The sequence below is a fragment of the Colias croceus genome, chromosome 23 (genome assembly GCF_905220415.1).
Source record: "Colias croceus chromosome 23, ilColCroc2.1".
Lineage (NCBI taxonomy): Eukaryota > Metazoa > Arthropoda > Insecta > Lepidoptera > Pieridae > Colias > Colias croceus.
In genome coordinates, this window is record NC_059559.1 from 807,386 (window position 1) to 828,095 (window position 20,710).

General features: G+C 38.7%; 1 protein-coding gene across 1 annotated transcript in view; it reads left to right on the forward strand.

The window, feature by feature from the left end:
* Window positions 1–20,710, forward strand: part of LOC123702208 (dynactin subunit 1) — a 46,225-nt gene that overhangs the window by 16,802 nt on the left and 8,713 nt on the right. The window contains exons 12-25 of the mRNA XM_045649888.1: window positions 532–666; window positions 1,877–2,009; window positions 2,713–2,919; window positions 3,539–3,623; window positions 4,697–4,802; window positions 6,375–6,537; window positions 7,662–7,828; window positions 12,474–12,614; window positions 13,275–13,460; window positions 13,898–14,029; window positions 15,207–15,329; window positions 16,209–16,348; window positions 17,711–17,835; window positions 19,303–19,341. Of these exons, the coding sequence (XP_045505844.1) occupies window positions 532–666; window positions 1,877–2,009; window positions 2,713–2,919; window positions 3,539–3,623; window positions 4,697–4,802; window positions 6,375–6,537; window positions 7,662–7,828; window positions 12,474–12,614; window positions 13,275–13,460; window positions 13,898–14,029; window positions 15,207–15,329; window positions 16,209–16,348; window positions 17,711–17,835; window positions 19,303–19,341 (1,882 nt within the window). The remainder of the gene's footprint in view (window positions 1–531; window positions 667–1,876; window positions 2,010–2,712; window positions 2,920–3,538; window positions 3,624–4,696; window positions 4,803–6,374; window positions 6,538–7,661; window positions 7,829–12,473; window positions 12,615–13,274; window positions 13,461–13,897; window positions 14,030–15,206; window positions 15,330–16,208; window positions 16,349–17,710; window positions 17,836–19,302; window positions 19,342–20,710) is intronic.

Sequence of the window (20,710 nt, forward strand, 5' to 3'; positions counted from 1 at the left end):
TATAAAGCTGAAAAGTATGTTTGTTTGCTTGAACGTGCTAATCTCAGGAACCACGGGTCCGATTTGAAAAATCATGTTACCGTTAGATAGTTCATTTATCGAGAAAAGCTATAGGCTACATATCAGCAAACTAAGGTCTAGAGGAGCGAAGCAATGCAAGTAAAACCGCAGCGCACAGCTAGTGGCATTTAATTATAATAGTTTGCCTTGTTTCACATCTTTAATTCTAATAAATAAATGATTTGATTTGATTTGATCTTTGGTAGATTTTATAAGTTTTACTAGTGGTCCGCCCCGGCTTCGCCCGTGGTACCTACATGTTTAAACTATCCTATCTCTCAAGTTGGATCGAACTGCACATGGTGTGCGAATTTTATTATAATCGGTTAAGTGGTTTAGGAGTCCATTGAGGACAAACATTGTGACACGAGATTTATATATATTATTAAGATTAAGATAAGATAAGATTAAGATTAAGATTAAGATAAGTTTTTTCTATATTTACCTAACCCTGCAATACATTGTCTTCAGGTGGAACAATTAAAACAAGACGTGCAAGAATTGGAAGCACTACAAGAGATCCACGAACAATTGGTCGAATCGAATAGAGAGTTGGAGATGGATCTGCGCGAGGAATTGGAGATGGCACATGCTGCTACCAGGGAGGTAAGCAGGTGTTCAGAAAATATAGTTCAGGATACATCGCCCATTTTTGCAAGTGACTACTATCAAGCTGATTTTCCGTTTGTAGCTTTATTTTGATGAGACACCGAATAATTTCGTGTACGAAACACTCGATTGTGGTAGCTAACAGAGATAACAAGGATAAAATTTTTTGATTTGATGGTTCTCAAATATTTATTACGCAATTTGTAGGACAATATGTCTGTTGAATTATATTAACATTAACTAAGTGAAAACAAAAAAATCAGCTTGTTAGTAATCATTTATGATGACCTCGTTATCGATACACTTTGGAAAGGGGGACTCTTTGAACCAACAATAGATTTTGTAGGACAAATATTTTTTCGAATAATTTAGGTAATTATCTTGAGATTGAACCAAAAAAAAATTCAGTTAGTAATAAATAATTATTTGAGAACCATCAAATCAAAAAATTTTATCCTTGTTATCTCTGTTAGCTACCACAATCGAGACTTTCGTACACGAAATTATTCGGTGTCTCATCAAAATAAAGCTACAAACGGAAAATTAGCTTGATAGTAGTCACTTGCAAAAATGGGCGATGTATCCTGAACTAATATTGTTATTAGAATAATATTTATAGTACAGGAGGTAGCAACGTTTTCGAGAGATGATTTTAGAACAGGTGGTTTTTAATATACTGTCTCTCTTGCTCTTTCGGTTAGAGTCTGACTGTCTGGCTGGCGGCAGTAAAGTAAAGGCAAAAAATTTAAAATTACGCTTTAAAAAATTCTTTAAACTTAAGGATTTTTACTTATGCAGATAAGATGCGCACTAATAAATGCAACCGTTGCCGCCAGTCAGACAGCCCGGACTCTAACCGAAATAGCAAGAGAAACAGTATATCGAAAAACCAACTGTTCTAAAATTCTTGTTTTTCAAACTTTGCTAGCTCCCGTACCATTAGAAGTGTGTATCGTTTAAGTTAGAAAATAACGTTGTTATAAATAACTCAGTGATAAAACTGAATTTGAATTCTTTTTTTTTTACATTTTACAACAAGCTTTGAATAACAAACAACGAAAACATGTAATCATCTCCTTATATTTCCACAGGGAAACATTTTTCATATTGTCTTATTAACAGTGATATCTTTTATTTATTTATTGAATTATTCAGTATTGTACATGTTTTATTTATATTTATCTATTTATTTTATTTCATAAATAAGGCGGTTCGCGAGCGAGAAGCCGCCTTAGAAACAATAATGGATCGAGACACGACGATCGTGAAGTTCAGAGAGTTGGTGCAAAAAATGACTGAACAATACAATGAATTGAACAAACAGTTGGACTCTAAACAAGGTATTATTTCGTATTTGACATTTATTTAAAACACCTGTCATGTTACTCAGAAATAATGTGCGCTCGTACTGTATTTTAGAATTATGTGGTCTAATAATAAAATCATGAGGACGACAGCAATAGACAAAAATTTAGATTTAAAATAAATATTATATATAATTAACTAGTGGTTCGCCCCGGCTTCGCCCGTGGTACCTACATGTTTAAACTATCCTATCTCTCAAGTTGGATCGAACTGCACACGGTGTGCGAATTTTATTATAATCGGTTAAGTGGTTTAGGAGTCCATTGAGGACAAACATTGTGACACGAGATTTATATATATTAAGATAAATAATAAATAAATATTTCAAGACAATTTTCACACACGGCACGATCTGATCCTATACTAAGCTTTCGCTTGTGTTATGGAAACCAGATGGCTGATAAACATAAATATATAATTTTAAATAAATACTTATATAGATAATAGATAATTAACACCCAGACACAGAGCAAACATGTTCATCACACAAATATTTGCTCCGGGTGGGAATCGAACTCACGACCTCTGGCTTGGAAGGCTACCAACCGGTCAGTAAAAGTGTTAAAAAGAAATTGTACCTGTGTTTCCAATTTTTATTTCACGTTTTATGTCCATCATATGACGTATGTTCTACGCGTTATCGGAACAGTTTTCATAATTGTACTACATAATTTGCAGACTCCCCAGCGCCTTCAGAACAAGAGTCGACCCCAGAGCCTGTCTCCAGGTCTTCTCCACCAGTAGAGCTGGGTACCCTCGTCCAGCAGTCCAGGGCTTCCACAAGGTCGATAGACCTGCAGTTACGAGCCCTGGAGCTGAACCAGGCCAAGGCTAGGGCCACCATGTTGGCTGCGTGTCTTCCAGATCACTTTATGACCAGCGGTGGTGAGTAAAATTAGAACTAACTAGCTTTCTCCTGCGGCTTCGCGTCAGAACAACTTAAGAATACTTCGGAACTTTAAAGAAAGAATGAAAAACGTTTTAAAGTGGGATTGGAGAAAGAAAACCTTCTATGGCGTCTTAAAGCAGGATTAAGGAAAAAATTATGACGCTAGGATGACCTTTTATTATACCTGTCTTTTCTTCCACACTGGAAAAAACTTCTGCTTTAAAACTTCATGTCATAAATAAATAACTATTGTTTTCTGAGTTTTTCCAAATATACATAATTGGAGGAGTATGTTTTGGACATGCAAAGAAAAAAAATTGTAAATGAAATTTTTAATTTTCCTAAAAGAAATATATATTTTTTTTTTAATTTTAAAAATGTATCTATAATATAAAAATGAATCCCAAAATGTGTTGGTAAGCGCATAACTTGAGAACGGCTGAACCGATTTCGTTAATTCTTTTTTTATTATATTCCTTGAAGTACGAGGATGGTTCTTATGTAGAGAAAACGTAAATATGTACCACGGGCGAAGCCGGGGCGGACTGCTAGTTTAAAATAAAAACGTGTGCTCGCAGAATGATGGAAAATGATGAAATACAATTTGCCTTTCAGGTGACCATGACGCCATCTTGTTCATACTGCTTCTGCAACGTCTCAACGCTAAAGCCGAAATCATTTTAGGACAAATTAGGGAAAGGTGAGTTTTAGACTAATTAATGAAAGAACATTAGATATGCGTCTATGTCTAAACTAAAGAAAAAAATATAAAAAGAACGTTGTATAAAAAACTTCTGAGCATCATGGCACGATCCGTACGAATGCGCCAAAATTCAAAGGAAGGCGGCATTTTATAATATTCGACAGCTAAGCATGTTCTGACAGGAAATAGTGACAACTATTCATCCACAAAAATATTAAATCAAAAGTTACTACTTTTTTTGTGAGAAAGTGAAACTTCTTTATCGGGGTTGGAAAAAAATTTTGTGTAACATTTTTCCGTTACGCGCCATCTTTTTTCTTATCCCTACCACGCGTGATTCGACGTATTTCTGTAAATTATTTTTTGAAAAATAAGGTTATATAGAAGTTTCACTTCTTACGTATGTACACTAGTACACACACACATTTTTTTTATTGGTAACTAGCTTACCACCCGCGGCTTCGTCCGCGCAGTCAAAGAAAAACCCGCATAGTTCCCGTTCCCGTGGGATTTCTGGAATAAAACCTATCCTATGTCCTTTCTCGGGTATCAAAATATCTCTATACCAAATTTTATGCAAATTGGTTCAGTAGTTAAGGCGTGATTGAGTAACAGACAGACAGACAGACAGAGTTACTTTCGCATTTATAGTATTAGTATGGATAAGAAGGGAAGAAGGGAAGCTTGACCACAATCTCGCCTGATGTTAAGCTGAGATGTTTTTTTTTTTTTTTTTTTTTTTTTTTTTTTTTTTATTTAAGCGGGCAAACGAGCAGGCGGGTCACCTGATGGAAAGTGATGCCCGCCGCCCATAAGCATTCGCGCTGTCAGGGGCACCGCGAATGTGTTGCCGGCCTTTAAGAAATTTATATGCCCTTTTTTTGAAGGTCTCCTTGTCAAAGATGTTTGGAAACACCTCAGATGGTAATTCATTCCACAACGATGTTGTTCTTGGCAAAAAAAGATGTGGTCTAAGATGGAACGCGCTTCCCTAGAAGGTTCACTCTACGCTTGAAGACTCCCATATTGTACTTAAAATATACTCAAAAATAATGTTTTTTTTTTTACAGATTCCCAGCGGTCAACGTGTGGGACAGAGAGGCTATAACGAAGACGCACACGGCCGTGCAATATAGCTTCCGTTGTCAACTTGAATATCAGCTAATGATGATACAGGTATAGTTTATTTGTTTCACTTTAGCCTTTAAGCGCATCACACACGGTGAAGATAACGTAAAATATATATTGTCTTAGAGCATATTTCCGATTATCGCTCGCCATACAAATCCTATGAGCCATAACACACGACGAAGATAATATATATTTTACCTTCAATATCTTAAGATACGCTAGCGATACTAATTTTCATAAGCGTACGATATTTCGCTAAGGATTTGTTCACCCTACCAACGACGAAGACAACCACAAACAAAATTTTCATCCAGTCGCAATTTAACAAAATTGAGAAAAACACACTTAAAAATAAAATGACGTGTTACCGTAGTAACTCAGGCCCCGGAACCACAGACACAATAGAAAATCTATTGTGTCTGGGACCGATCGGGCCGCTTGGGGCTCAATGGGTTAAGTACTGTAATATTTTATATTAGAGAATCTTAACATAAAATATTATAGTATCTTTACCGTGTGTGATGCGCTTTATAGTTCTAGATAGTTCGCTGAAGTTTCTAAGGGAAATTAAACTAAAAACTATTTATTGGGTTTGAAGAAATATAGTGTACAGATTAATGATGAGCATTTTGTCAGCGCTGTTTTTCACCTTTACAGTGATATTTAATATAATTGACGTACTATAAAAAACAAGAATCAAAATTACGCTCAAAAATTGTCGAGAAGTAGAGTAGTGAGAGAGAGACAGTCAGTCAGAGAAACATACGCACGCCGCACGGCTTAAAACTATAGCAAAAAGTGTCGTTACAACATTTCGTCTTAATTTTTCCGTCTAGTCCCCTTTCGCAACGTGCGTTAGGGAACTTCGTTCCAATAATCTATATCACAATATCTATACATATAATAAAATCGTAGGAAAGTCAAAACTGTAAATTGAATATTTTTTCAAAAGAATACTTGGGGCGTGATCTACAATCGATATCGAAGCCAAAAATATACTTTTTCGAATTTTTGTCTGTGTGTCTGTATGTATGTCCGGGCTGATCTCAAAAAGTACTGCATGGATTTACTTCAAATTTGGTACACAGATAGCTTGAGACCTGAGGAAGGACATAGGATAGGTTTCATCCCGGAAAATCCACGGGAACGGGAACTATACGGGTTTTTCTTTAGGCGAAGCTGCTGGCGGAAAGCTAGTGGGGAATATTAAGCTATTGCATAGCTTCTATCGCGGGCTTTGAGCGCGGGGACCGAATCGAGAAATTCCGTAACGAAAAAACCTCACGCTCCCCACTCCGACGGGCGGAGGTGTGGCTTGAAGGCATAGCATGCAATAGCTTTACCGCGGCAGTCCCCGAGTGACACACGTCGTTTTTTTGACGTGACAACGTCTTATAATTCGATAAAGCCGGCTGCACGTACGAAAATACATGACTCATGCGGCGTTACCTCGCTCTGAGGCGTTCCGTAAGGCTTAAAGTGCAAGCGAGAGCGCGGAACGTGCGACAAAGAAGCGCAATCGGCCTTAAGACGTTGTCACGTTCAACTATCGTCAGTAAACCGACTTTACAGACAGACAATCTTTTTTTTTGTAATTATTTTACGTTATAACCCCAGTGCATGGTGTGCATGTGGAGCGGCGCGTTAGAGACGTGCTCACCAGAAGTGCTGCTCCGAGCAGCGTCCGCGCTGCCGGACGCGGCCGCGCAGGAGCGCGCGCTCGACGCAGCCGCGCACTTGCTCAAGACGAACGAGCTGGACGAGAACTGCTCGCTGGACGGTGAGTGGTGACGTCACGTCCGCGCGGACGGTGAGTGGTGACGTCACGTCCGCGCGGACGGTGAGTGGTGACGTCACGCCGCAAGTAGCTAAGTAAGGGAGGTATTGTGGGCGTGGTTTGTGGAGGAGCTGAGCGACTTTCGGTTAGTCTGGAAGTGCGGTGCATAAAATCAATACATATATAGGTAATAAATCTGTAGAAGGGTCAATTCTGTACATTGAAAATATTGAAAAAATAAATAGCAGGAGGTGTTACTGGACCGATACCAAACCCAAATATGTGATAAAAAAAATATTTTTGTCTGTCTGTTTGTCTGTATATGCTGACATCACGTGAAAACTAACGGTTCGATTTCGATGAAACTTGGTATAATTATACCTTATTATCCTGGGCATAAAATAGGATACTTTTTATCCTGGAAAAATACGTGGAAAAAAATAAATCTTAATTTTTCCGTTTTATCCATAGACGTTGTTCTGTAGAACCGCGAACACACGTTGCGTTACCCGCAGTGGATTCTTTTTTTTTATAAGATGTCATCGTCAGAGTTACTCAAAATGGAGAAGTAAGTATTCAGGAGCCTATGGATTCATATATAAGCTGTACCTATTTTTTTTTATGACAATAAAGTTATTTATTATTTATTATTAAACCATCCACGTGAAGACCGACATCCGCGCGGACGGAGTCGAAAGACTAACACTATTTCTAAGTGGGTATTGTATGAAAGTAATACGTTAACGAATAAAAGTTTAGTGTGGTACATTTTGAAATGCGCAGGCATCGAGCGCTGCTGGACGTACCTGTCGGCCATGTGGGCGGCGCTCGGCATGAGCTCAGTGTGCACAGGTGCGGCGCGCGAGTGGTCGTGCGGGCGTCGGTCGCTATCTATACTAATACTAATATTATAAAGCTGAAGAGTTTGTTTGTTTGTTTGAACGCGCTAATCTCGGGAACTACTGGTCCGATTTGAAAAATTCTTTCGGTGTTAGGTAGCTCATTTATCGAGGAAGGCTATAGGCTATATATCATCACGCTACGGCCAACGGGACGGGAGCCACGGGGGTGAAACCGCGCGGAGCAGCTAGTCGATACATAAAGTCGTTCCATTTTCAAATGCGCAGGCATCGAGCGCTGCTGGACGTACCTGTCGGCCATGTGGGCGGCGCTCGGCATGAGCTCAGTGTGCGCGGGCGCGGCGCGCGAGGTGGTCGTGCAGGCGTGCGCTGCGTTAGATGCATTAGCACGTGCGTTGCACGCGGACGCGAGCGCGCTCACGCAGATACTCCAGGTTCCTATTTATTTAGTAATATGGACTATAGTCGAGCCAATTTAATAGGCAACATTTGACGTCTATCAATTTTATCTACGAAGAGAGGTAACCTGCTTAAAAACATCGATTAAAGTGAATTAATCGATACGGATTTGAAACATTTGTCAATCGAATTTATTAATTTAATTAATTAATACCCCAGGAGGGTACCGGCACCTACGGTGCAGGAGAATCCCTCCCGCAGCGCCTGCGCTGCGGCAGCCCGTCGTATTCTGGGGCGGGCACAATTCCGCTCGGTCATGTGCCAAGGGGTTCGCAGAGCAAGCGAAGAAAATCACCCCCCTCCACTCTCACGGTGGACTTTTGTAACATCCGGGGGCTGCACACTAATTTAAACGCCGTCCACTACCATCTTGAGACGGCTAAGCCGGCCTTGCTCTTCCTGACTGAGACTCAGATATCAACTCCGGCCGACGTATCTTATCTCACATACCCTGGTTTTAAGCTGGAGCATACTTTTGCACCGCGTGCCGGGGTATGCGCATACGTTAGGGAAGATATCTGTTGTCGACGTCTTGGCACCCTTGAAGGTGAGGATCTGTCCATTATCTGGCTGCATATTGACTGCGGCGACCACCCTCGCGTCTATGCTTGCCTGTACAGATCCCACAGCGGGAATACTGGTACCGACCGTTTATTTGAGCACATCCAAGAGATGATCGACACTTTGCTTGTGCAGTTCCCTTCTGCGGAGCTTGTGGTTTTAGGCGATTTCAATGCCCACCACGTTGAATGGCTTGGGTCGCGTACAACTGACCACGCGGGACGAACTGTGCACGATTTCGCTCTAGCCTATGGCCTAACACAGCTGGTCTCATCGCCTACGCGAATACCGGATGTGGAGGGCCATACTCCCTCTCTTCTGGATCTTCTGCTGACCACACATCCCGAGAACTATCAGGTCTCCGTCGTGGCCCCACTGGGGTCATCAGACCATTGCCTGATACGGAGTATGGTGCCACTTACGGGTTCGAAACAGCAGACACCTGCAGCTCGACGCCGTGTGTGGCACTACAAGTCGGCAGACTGGGACGGAATGCGTGGTTTTTTCGCTTCCTACCCATGGGGGCCTGTTTGCTTCTCCTCGGAGGATCCCAACGCTTGTGCTGAGTCTATCACTGACGTGGTACTGCAGGGTATGGAACTATTTGTGCCATACTCTGTTGTGCCCGTCGGTGGCAAATCCAAGCCTTGGTTTGGACGTTCCTGTAACATGGCGTCTCGCCAGAAACAGGAACTTTTTCAAGCCTGGGTTGCAGCAACGGCGTGTCGCGATCCAAGCGTTGGTCTCATCAGGAAGAAGTACAACTTTGCCTCCAGATCCTACAAAAGAGAAATCGCTAGGGCTAAATCTAGTTATATTGGTGCACTTGGCGATAGACTAACGCGACTTCCTTCGGGAACAAGGGCGTTTTGGTCCCTCGCCAAGGCCATCCAAGGTAACTTCTGTCGTTCATCCTTTCCACCTTTGCACAAGGACGAAGACTCTCTGGCCCATTCCGCTAAAGAGAAAGCCGAACTCTTGGGCGCTCTCTTTGCTAGGAACTCGACGCTTGATGACAGGGGAAAGACACCGCCGACCATCCCGCGGTGCAACCATTCAATGGCGGATATACGTTTCACACAACGTGCCGTTCGAAACGCTCTCTTTTCCCTTGACATCCATAAGTCGACAGGGCCGGATAGAGTCTCCCCTATTGTGCTTAGGACATGTGCTCCTGAGTTGGCACCGGTTGTAACGCGTCTTTTTCGGCTCTCTTACGCCAAAGGCATTGTTCCGAATTCGTGGAAGACTGCTCTTGTCCACCCAATCCCTAAAAAAGGCGATCGCTCAAATCCATCTAACTACAGACCGATCGCCATCACTTCTTTACTCTCCAAAATAATGGAATCCATTATTAACAGCCAGCTCATGAGGTATCTGGAGGAGAACCAGTTGTTAAGCGACCGGCAATACGGTTTCCGTAGTGGTCGCTCGACTGGTGATCTTTTGGTGTACCTCACTCACAGATGGGCGGAGGCGGTTGAGAGTAAAGGGGAGGCATTGGCTGTAAGTTTGGATGTAGCGAAAGCCTTCGATCGGGTCTGGCACAAGGCACTTCTAGCGAAATTACCATCTTTCGGACTTCCTGCGAGGTTATGCGATTGGGTTGCCAGCTTCCTGGAAGAGAGGAGCATTAAGGTCTTAATCGACGGTTCTTGCTCTAAGCCTCTTCATGTGAACGCTGGTGTCCCACAAGGCTGCGTGCTATCTCCTACACTGTTTCTTCTGCATATCAATGATTTGTTACAAATCAGTAACATTCATTGCTATGCAGACGACAGTACGGGGGATGCTCTTTATCCCGGCCGTGCAAACACCTCAAAGGAAAGCCTCAATGAGAGTCGAAACAAACTTGTGTCTGAAGTCGAGTCTTCTCTCCAAGAAGTCTCGGATTGGGGCGAACTTAATCTTGTCGAGTTCAATCCCCTAAAGACACAGGTTTGCGCGTTCACCGCTAAAAAGACCCCATTTGTTGTAGAACCTCGGTTTAAGAGTACTCCCCTTAGTATATCGCCGAAAATCGGAATCCTCGGAGTTGAAATCTCGAGTGACGTTCAATTCCGCAGTCATTTGGAAGCGAAGGCTAAACTAGCCTCGAAAAAACTTGGTGTGCTCAGTAGATCGAGACAGTACTTCAAGCCGGCCCACCGACTTCAGCTGTACAAGGCTCAGGTGCGACCGCATATGGAGTACTGTTCTCATCTCTGGGCCGGAGCCCCACAGTATCAACTCCTTCCTCTTGACCGCATCCAACGTCGAGCAGCTCGAATTGTCGATGACCGTAGGCTTTCCGATAGGCTCGATCCACTGTCAGTGCGGAGAGACGTTGCGTCTCTCTGTATACTGTACAGAATCTACTATGGGGAGTGCTCTGAGGAATTGTTCCACCTGTTACCAGCCGCACAGTTCCACCACCGGACCTCACGCCGTAAAAACCAGTTCCATCCGCACCATCTGGATGGTTGGCGCTCCACCACTGTCCGCTTCACCCGCAACTTCCTTCCGCGTACGGTGAAACTGTGGAACGATCTGCCACCTGCGGTGTTCCCGAACAACTACGACATTGGGGCCTTCAAGAAAAGAGCGTATTTGTCCATTAAAGGCCGGCAAAGCACCTGTAACACTCCTTGTGTTACAAGTGTTTATGGGCGGTGGTGACCACTTAACATCAGGTGGCCCACCTGCTCCTTTGCTTGCTCTGACATAAAAAAAAAAAAAAAAAAAAAAAAAAATAATTTATGATGATTTTTATTCACAAGTAATCAATGCATTCGATTCTAGATGTCAGATTTCGATTTTTAGAGTAACGTCTCTAGTATTTAAAAAGAAAAAAGGTTTATTGACACAAAATTGTAGCGACGTCAGTTCTTCAATTCAGAAATTGTTTATTATGTTTAGGATGGTTTATCAGTAAAATGAAATCTTAAAATTACTTGTATCGGTCATTATTATTATAAATATGTAATCGTAATTAAAAAAAGTTAAGCAAATGTGCAGTTCTAACAAAACGAAATATCATGTTATTCTATGTCGTCGTTACTAGGTTACGTTGTTGAATTTTGTTGAACTGTCAAATGTTGCCTATTAAAATGGCTCTACTATAATGGTTTAGTTCTCTTAGTCTGGGAGCTATAGCTAACAACTATAATTGTATAATAAGCAACAGCAACTACCTATATGTATTGTTAAATTGGTTTTGTTTTTGCTGAAATAAATAATTTTTCATTTTCATTTTCATTTTTTTTTTCATTTATTTATTGAAGTGAAACTTCTTTATCGGGGTTGGAAAAAAATTTTTTTTTCGTTACGCGTGACATTTTTCCATTACGCGCCATCTTTTTCTTATCCGTACCACGCGTGGGCGTATTTCTGTAAAGTTGCATATAGTGAATTATTTTTTGAAAAATAAGGTCATAAAGAAGTTTCATTTCTTACGTGTGTACAGTAGTACACGCACACATTTTTTAAATTTATTTTTTAAACAGGAATTTGCGTCTTGAATTTTCCTGAAGTCAAAATCGCTTGACGCGTATTCTCAAATGCACATACAGAAAAAGCGTTTTACGCTCTAAACAGATAATATTATGTTTGAATGTATTAGAGCCATAGCACAAATCATTTTTTTATGTAAATAACAATTTTTTTTCCATCTTGCCTTATGTAAGTTTTAAATATGAACGTTATTGTTTAAAAGACGATTTATTGTGTTAAATGGATGGCTGCGTCATAATAGAAAATAAAACTAAGTTTATTTCTCAACCATACAATGATGAAGCACATGAGCAAAAGATAAAAATGTACAGTGCGTGCACACACGTAAGAAGTAAACTTCTTTATGACCTTATTTTTCAAAAAAAAATTGACTATATGCAACTTTACAGAAATACGTCGAATCACGCGTGGTAGGGATAAGAAAAAGATGGCGCGTAACGGAAAAATGTTACACAATTTTTTTTCCAATAAAGAATTTTCACTTCAACAAGGCAATATGGCTATCCTAATCTTATTTGAAGCGCATAATATCTATTTATATGTTCCTACTACTATAACACTTTCCAGGCGTCAGAAAGGCAGCTGGAACTGGGCCAGCTGCACGAAGCTATACAGTCGAGCTGCTCGTCGCTGCAGCAGCAGCTCAAAGCTGTCAGGAGGCGACTACCGCCTGGAGTGAACCTGAACAATCTGCCTATTGACTTGCAGGTATGTATTGTGTGACATTTATATAAATAAAAAACGATGAAGTGCGACTACAGTGATAGATATAGTGTTTTATCGTGATAAAACACTTTTATTTATAAAACCAAAATTAAAAATAATTCCACAAAATGTTCTGACAAATATCTCGCAAATGTTTAATATAATTGTTTATGAAAAAAAATCATAATAGGTATTATGTATCATGTCAAGAAGAAAACGTAAAAGTGTGAAAATTAGAGGTAACTTCGTGATTTTTTTTTTATCTAGTCAATTTTAATATTTAATGTTTTTAATCAATCAGAATCCTCGAAAATATTATCTAGTTTGATATATATTTTATTTATTAGATTTGGTCTTGAATATTACACGTATCATCTCATTGGTAATTTTGCTTTATACCCCCCCCTCTTAAAGAATAAATATTGTTTTATTAAGCTATTGCATAGCTTCTATCGCGGGCCTTGAGCGCGGGGACTGAATCGAGAAATTGCGTAACGAAAAAACCTCACGCTCCCCACTCCGACGGGCGGAGGTGTGGCTTGAAGGCATAGCATGCAATAGCTTTACCGCGGCAGTCCCCGAGTGCCACACGTATTTTTTTTATATAATTTTGAAACGATTTACGAGTGTCTAGATTTTTTGAAACAATTCTTACCCAAACAGCTAGTAGAGCGTCTGCGCGGCGATAGCGCAGTGGCTCTATGGCGGTGCGCACGTGCTGCTTCGCTAGCTGCTCGAGCGGCTTGCGCTTGCGCAGCGACCGCCGGGGAGCGGGCTGATGGGGCACCGCTAGCGCACACAGCACTGGCCGCTATATGGACGGCGGCTACGGATAAGATTTATCAGCAAGTGAGTCGTACATACACACACACACACACACACACACACACACAAACGTGTCTCTTCACACGCACACACAAGTGTAAGTACGCAGCGACCGACGAGATTTATTAACAAGTTAGTTTGATACACACACAGACACATAAGGATAGCTCATTACCCACACACATACACCATACGCATACTAGACACTCATATACACAACATCTAAGAATAGCTCATCAACAACACATAAGCATTATTATTTATTATTATTAGCATGTTTCATACACAACAAATATACTTATCCACCTGTCTCTTTTTTTGTGGAAAATTAGCTCAGGTGTCTTAGATTATTCTAGAGACAATTTAACAATTTGTTCGACACAAATTTGTCTCCTAAATTTTTATAGTTGTTCAAACAGTAAAATTTGCCAGTAATTTTATTTTTTTCTATAAAATTCCAGGACGATCACGGCCCAGTGAAGACAATTAAGCACGCTCTGTCCGTGGTGTCGGCGGATGTCGGCAAGTTGGCCGCCTTCACGCAGGACAAGGAGTACGACGTCATGTCGCTCACCAACGTGGCGCAGGACAAGGTGAGTGGCGAGCGTGGGCCAGCGTGGGCCAGCGTGGGCCACTGTGGACAATGTTGCGCAGTGAACGAACCTCAACTTATGAAATTCTTCATGTTTATAACTTCTTTAAGCACACAAAATTAAACTATAAATGTTTATAAATGGAATTCAATTTGTATTTGCATACACGAAAACAAATTAAATTAACAAATTAATTGTTATAATTAAAACATTGCCGTCCTGCGTCTAAAGGCAATGTTAAAAATTATACAGCGAAGTCGAACAAAGCTGGTGGAATCACGTTTCATTGTAATAATTTCAAAATTACCTTTATTTTCCTACTTATACATTTGATTACAATAAAAAAAAATATTTTGCGCGTAAGACAAAGAGGTATTGTTGTCATAGCTTTGTCTCACTACGGAGTACTTTATTAGCGTACTGTTATGTCCGTACTCTGTACGCTAACATGCTCACCCTACATCCTTTTCGCTTGTTCAGCATTTCTCAGCATTCCTGGCCTTTTCCATAGCATCTAAGTTCAGTCTCTCTCCAAATTCTAATCCCGACGGACGGCTGTCCTATAAAACGTACTATTTCGTTTTTTTAAAAAGCCTTATCCCGAGAGTCTCATAACAGTATGTTAGTAACTTATGTGTGTTTATGTGTTTTTAGAATGTTTATGTAGATAACTTGGAACGGCTGTAACTGGTAGTTTTTTCGCATATACCGCTTTAACGACAGTATAATCCATACTAATATTATAAATGCGAAAGTAACTCTGTCTGTCTGTCTGTCTGTTACTCAATCACGCCTAAACTACTGAACCAATTTGCATGAAATTTGGTATGGAGATATTTTGATACCCGAGAAAGGACATAGGCTACCTTTTATTGCGAAATATGTACCACGGGCGAAGCCGGGGCGGACCTCTATGTAAACCTCTGTGTATAGTTATATGTATTCTAAATTTTCACAAATCGGGACCAATATTATAAATGCGAAAGTAACTCTGTCTGTCTGTCTGTTACGCTTTCCCGCTTAAAACTCTCAACCGATTTTGATGAAATTTGGCACAGACAATCTTTAGACCCTGTAGAAGAAACCTGTACCTTTTATTACGAAATATGTACCACGGGCGAAGCCGGGGCGGACCTCTAGTAAGGAATAAAATAAATCAATAATGTTTCCCTCACAGCCAACGCCACCTATCGTGTTACGAGCGCAACATGTTAAGAAACAACTGGAAGAAACGAAAACCCTCACAATCCGACTCGAGAACAAGGAAGCCGATATTAAGGAGCTTAGGAAAGCGCTAAAGGTATTAGTTCATTTATTTACTTGAGAAAAATCCGTTTAAAATAGTTTAGTTAATTTTTTTAATAAGAAAAAATAATTTTTAGACTCGGGTTCACTATAAAAATATATTCCATTTTATAAGGTAACAAATTCTAGTTTTTAAATAATTTACTATAGTGAAAAACGCCTTATAATATAATATTCGATATAAATATTCACGTCTATTAATCTATATATAATATATAAAACTCAAAGGTGACTGATATAGTGACCTATCAACGCACAGCCCAAACCACTGGACGTATCGGGATGAAATTTGGCATGCAGGTAGATGTCATAACGTAGGCGTCCCCTAAGAAAGGATTTCCCGAAATTTTTGCGGGGAAAAACGGGGATGCACGTACAAAGTCGTGGGCGGAAGCTAGTTGCACTATAAATTTACTGCTAAAATATTAAAAATTCATGTTTATTGAAGTGAAACTTCTTTAGGCGCGTTGAAAGTAAAATTTCAAGATCGCATGGCAATACCGTCACGTCATGGAGCAAGCACGACCTTTTAGTGTCTTTGTATCTTGCCAAAGAAGTTTCACTTCTGACACGTGTGCTCGACACACACTTATACTAATCATATTAATTAACCGACTTCAAAAAAAAGAGGAGGTTATCAATTCGGCCGGTATGTTTTTTTTTATGTATGTACACCGATTACTCCGAGGTTTCTGAACCGATTTACGTGATTCTCTCGAATTGGTCGAATTGGTCCCATAAAAATTTTATTCGGATGGGCCCAGTAGTTTTTATTTTATGAGCATTTTTGTCTGCATTTGTAAATGTTGCAAGTGCAAGTTTGAAGTCGGTTGTTTTTAACGCAGTTATTGACTTGTTTTAATGCAATTTTCAGGCGAAACAAGAGGAACTATCAGAGATGCAAATACGTAGAGAATTGGGTGAGAGGAAATTAACGGCTGCCGCTAGAGATGCCGAGCTGAAGGCTGAACAGTTGCAGAGGAAACTGGAAGACGCTAACAATCAGCTTAAGAGGTTAGTTTGGACCTTACTAGCTGTGCTCCGCGGTTTTACCCGTATTGCTCCGCTCCTGTTGGTCTTAGCGTGATGATATATAGCCTATATCCTTCCTCGATAAATGGGTAACACCGAAATAATTTTTCAAATCGGACCAGTAGTCCCTGAGATTAGCGCGTTCAAACAAACAAACTCTTCAACTTTATAATATTAGTATAGATTTACTGGGGTATAAGGCTGGTTTTAAATTTTAATTATGACATTTTCAAATTTAAAGAGGTGATTGGGGACTTGTTCTGTTGTAGTAAAGTAGTTTTGCATGCGTTAAAGCTAACCAAAAATACGTCGTTTATGGCTGATAAAACTGGTATATATTTAATGAAATGCATATAACATGGTATTTTGCTGTATTTTAAAATTAACAAAAAACAATTATAGTCGAGCCAATTTAATAGGCAATATTTGACGTCTATCAATTTTATCTTCGAAGAGATGTAACTTGCATAAAAACATCGATTAAAGTGAATTAATTGATACGGATTTGAAACATTTGTCAATCAATTTTATTAATTTATGATGATTTTTATTCACAAGTAATCAATGCATTCTATTCTAGATGTCAGATTTCGATTTTTAGAGTAACATCTCTTGTATTTAAAAAGAAAAAAGGTTTATTGACACAAAATTGTAGCGACGTCAGTTCTTCAATTCAGAAATTGTTTATTATGTTTAGAATGGTTTATCAGTAAAATGAAATCTTAAAATTACTTGTATTGGTCATTATTATTATAAATATGTAATCGTAATTTAAAAAAGTTAAGCAAATGTGCAGTTCTAACAAAACGAAATATCATGTTATTCTATGTCGTCGTTACTAGGTTACGTTGTTGAATTTTGTTGAACTGTCAAATGTTGCCTATTAAAATGGCTCTACTATAACAATTTAAATTCGCCCGCGGCTTCGTCCGCTTTGTCTAAAACTTAATAAATGATCGATTAAAGTCTATCAATAAAAAAAAAACTGTATAAAAATCCGTAGTGTAGTTATAAAGATTTAATAATTCATACATACAGACAGACGCGGGTAGCGACTTTGCTTTGTACCTTCAATCCAAGTTGAAACGCTTGTCACTACATAGTATAAAACAAAGTCGCTTTCTCTGTCCTTATTTCCCTATGTCCCTTTGTATGATAAAATCTTTAAAACTACGCAACGGATTTTGATGCGGATTATTTTAATAGATAGAGTGATTCAAGAGGAAGGTTTTAGTATATAATTTATTAGGTTTTAGACAAAGCGGGCGAACGTTAAGCTAGTTTGAAATAAATAAATAAAAAAAATATTTTTTTACTAACTAGTTATTCAATAATCGTGTACAGAAAAGAGAAAGAGTTCGAAGAGACGATGGACCACCTGCAACAAGACATCGACTCGCTGGAGAGCGAACGCGGCGCGCTCAGGGACAAACTGAAGATGTACGCTAAGAGGGGCGGCACGCATCACGGTTAGTTGACATTTGACATTTGAATTTGAAATTTGAAATTTGAAATTTGAAATTTTAAATTGAAATTTATTTGAAATTGAAATTTGATATTTGATATTTGAAATTTGAATTTGAAATTTGAAATTTGAATTTGAAATTTGATATTTTAAATTTGAATTTTAATTTGAAATTCAATTTTTTGCTGAAAAGAAGAAAGCAATTCGAATCAATTCGAAATTTAAAGCTAGCGCGCAAGAGCAACTTTTGTCTCCGCAACTGTTTTGTCTCTCCCATCAACTGTATGGGGAGTTAAAATAAAAAAATAAAAAAATAAAAATTCTTTATTGACAATAGTTTTACATTTTGAAATACTGTGAAGTCTCTGACTCCCAAACTAGGTAAAAACCTGTATGTCAGGAGCCAGCGCCCTCTTCCAAAGAATATTCAAGAAATGCCAATAAGAACAATAAAAAATAAAAATGTTTAACAAACAAAAAAATTAAAGTAGAAATTGTTTTTTTCCGGCATGCATAATGCATATGTGTGTTTTAGTGTTGCCTTGGCCTTGAATGTGTGTGTATTTGTGTGTGGGACTGTGACTTGTGTGTGTGTGTGTGCGTGTGTGTGTGCGTGTGTGTGTGTGTGTGTGTGTGTGTGTGAGTTGCGTCGCTACGTGCGCGCACTTTCTTACTAGCCCATCGAGTTGATGGGAGAGACAAAATAGTTGCGTAGACAGAAGTTGCGCTTGCGCGTTAGCTCATAGGGTCAAAATAAAACTAATATTAAAATTTAGAAATTAGATATAGAAATTCAATTTCAGATGGTTTTGTAAAATAGGAATTTAAATAAAATAATTTTATTGTGTACTTATTGGAAATAGGTTACATAAAATTCAAATTAAAACGAGATAAAATCAAAATGTTGTATGCAACCAATTTGATTATTTTATTTTTAAGTTGGCAATCATAATATATTCGTACGATTAGTTTTCAAGCTATTTTAGAGTACATGACTAAGAATAAAAAAAAATAAAAATAAAAAAACACGAATACTACCAATTTTTATAGTGTATGTTTGAAGTTTAGAATAGACGAACGTATTTCTTTTTTGTGCGTTGTCGAGTCAACTTACGTATGGTTTCGTTGTTTTCGTGTAAACAAATTATTTTGAAGTGAAACTTCTTTAATCGCGTTGAGGGTAAAATTTTAAGGTCGCGTCATGGCAATACCGTCACGTGACACGTCATGGAGTAAGGCGACGATTTTGGTATCTTTCAATCTTGCCGAAGAAGTATCACTTCTGACACATGTGTTTTATATCTATTTCTTTATATTATTTTTTTGTGTTACAATTATTAACTTTATTATATCTTATATTAATTATTTTTATTAAAATGTATTTGTGTGTGAGAGTGTGCAAGAAATATTCATACGCGAACATTTCTGTGTGTGTGTGTTTGTCTGTTTTTAAAATATGACATACTTACAGCCGTGACGCCGCCTGTGCCCACAGTTCGGGACTTTTCACGTAAGACTATATGTGTAGTTCTAACGTATGCATGCATCATGTGCGGAGGTGTGGACTGTCAAACAGACAAAATATTTAGAAAAAATAATTGAAAAAATTTTTTTTTGTTTAAACTGGGATAGGGTTTTGGAGTTGACAAGATAACGTTGGTTTAATTTTTAAGATATTTTTTTTTTGTTGTGTGCTATATTAATTATTATTTATTTAGAAGGAAACAGACATGTTTGTGTTAAAAAAAGGTTGAAAACAAGTGATAACTGCGTTAAAAACAACCGACTTCAAACTTGCACTTGCAAAATTTACAAATACCTACAGACAAAAATGCTCATAAAATAAAAACTACTGGGCCTGTCCGAATAAAATTTTTATGGGACCAATTCGACACCATCCCGCATCGAACAAAAAAAGAATCACGTAAATCGGTTCAGAAACCTCGGAGTAATCGGTGTACATAGATAAAAAAGAAATATACCGGCCGAATTGATAACCTCCTCCTTTTTTTTTTGAAGTTGGTTAATGAAAAAAATTAAAAATTATTTATTTTCAGCAAAACACAGGTAACAAAACCAATTTAACAATACATAAAGGCAGTTGCTGTTTCTTATTTATACATTTATAGTTATTAACTTTATTATTAACTATAGCTCCCACACTAAGCGAACTTGTGTCGTGGGGGCTGGGTCGAAACGTTTTTAATTTTTGAAATAAATCGATTATATTAATATTACAAGGAACTTCTTAAATATTCGATGTTTCGATTCACATACATCGATTAATATTATTGAGATATTTTAAGCTATTGCATAGCTTCTATCGCGGGCCTTGAGCGCGGGGACCGAATCGAGAAATTCCGTAACGAAAAAACCTCACGCTCCCCACTCCGACGGGCGGAGGTGTGGCTTGAAGGCATAGCATGCAATAGCTTTACCGCGGCAGTCCCCGAGTTACACACGTCTTTTTTTTTAATATATCGATCTAAAAATATTTAGTTTGACAGTCCAATAACCTTCTAGCACTTTCGCAACGTTCTAAAACTTTTATGTTTATGCATTTTATTAACGTTCTTTAACAAATGTGTCCTGTGACACACATACATGACGTCATCATCATAATGTTATTAATATTTTTTTTTAATACGGCTTAATAATTTTAAAGGGTTCAAGTAACACAGTATAAGTTTTTGATGTCCAATGAATTTTATAAGAAAGGTATATTTATTGAATTTGATATTTTTGGTTTTACGGCATACAAATGCTTTATAAATATAAATTTATAAGGAATAGAAAAAAATTGGTTAGGCATCCGCCCCGGTTTGGCGCGAAAGGATGCAGGTTCGAGTCCTACCTCGTGATCAAATTTTTTCTATTTA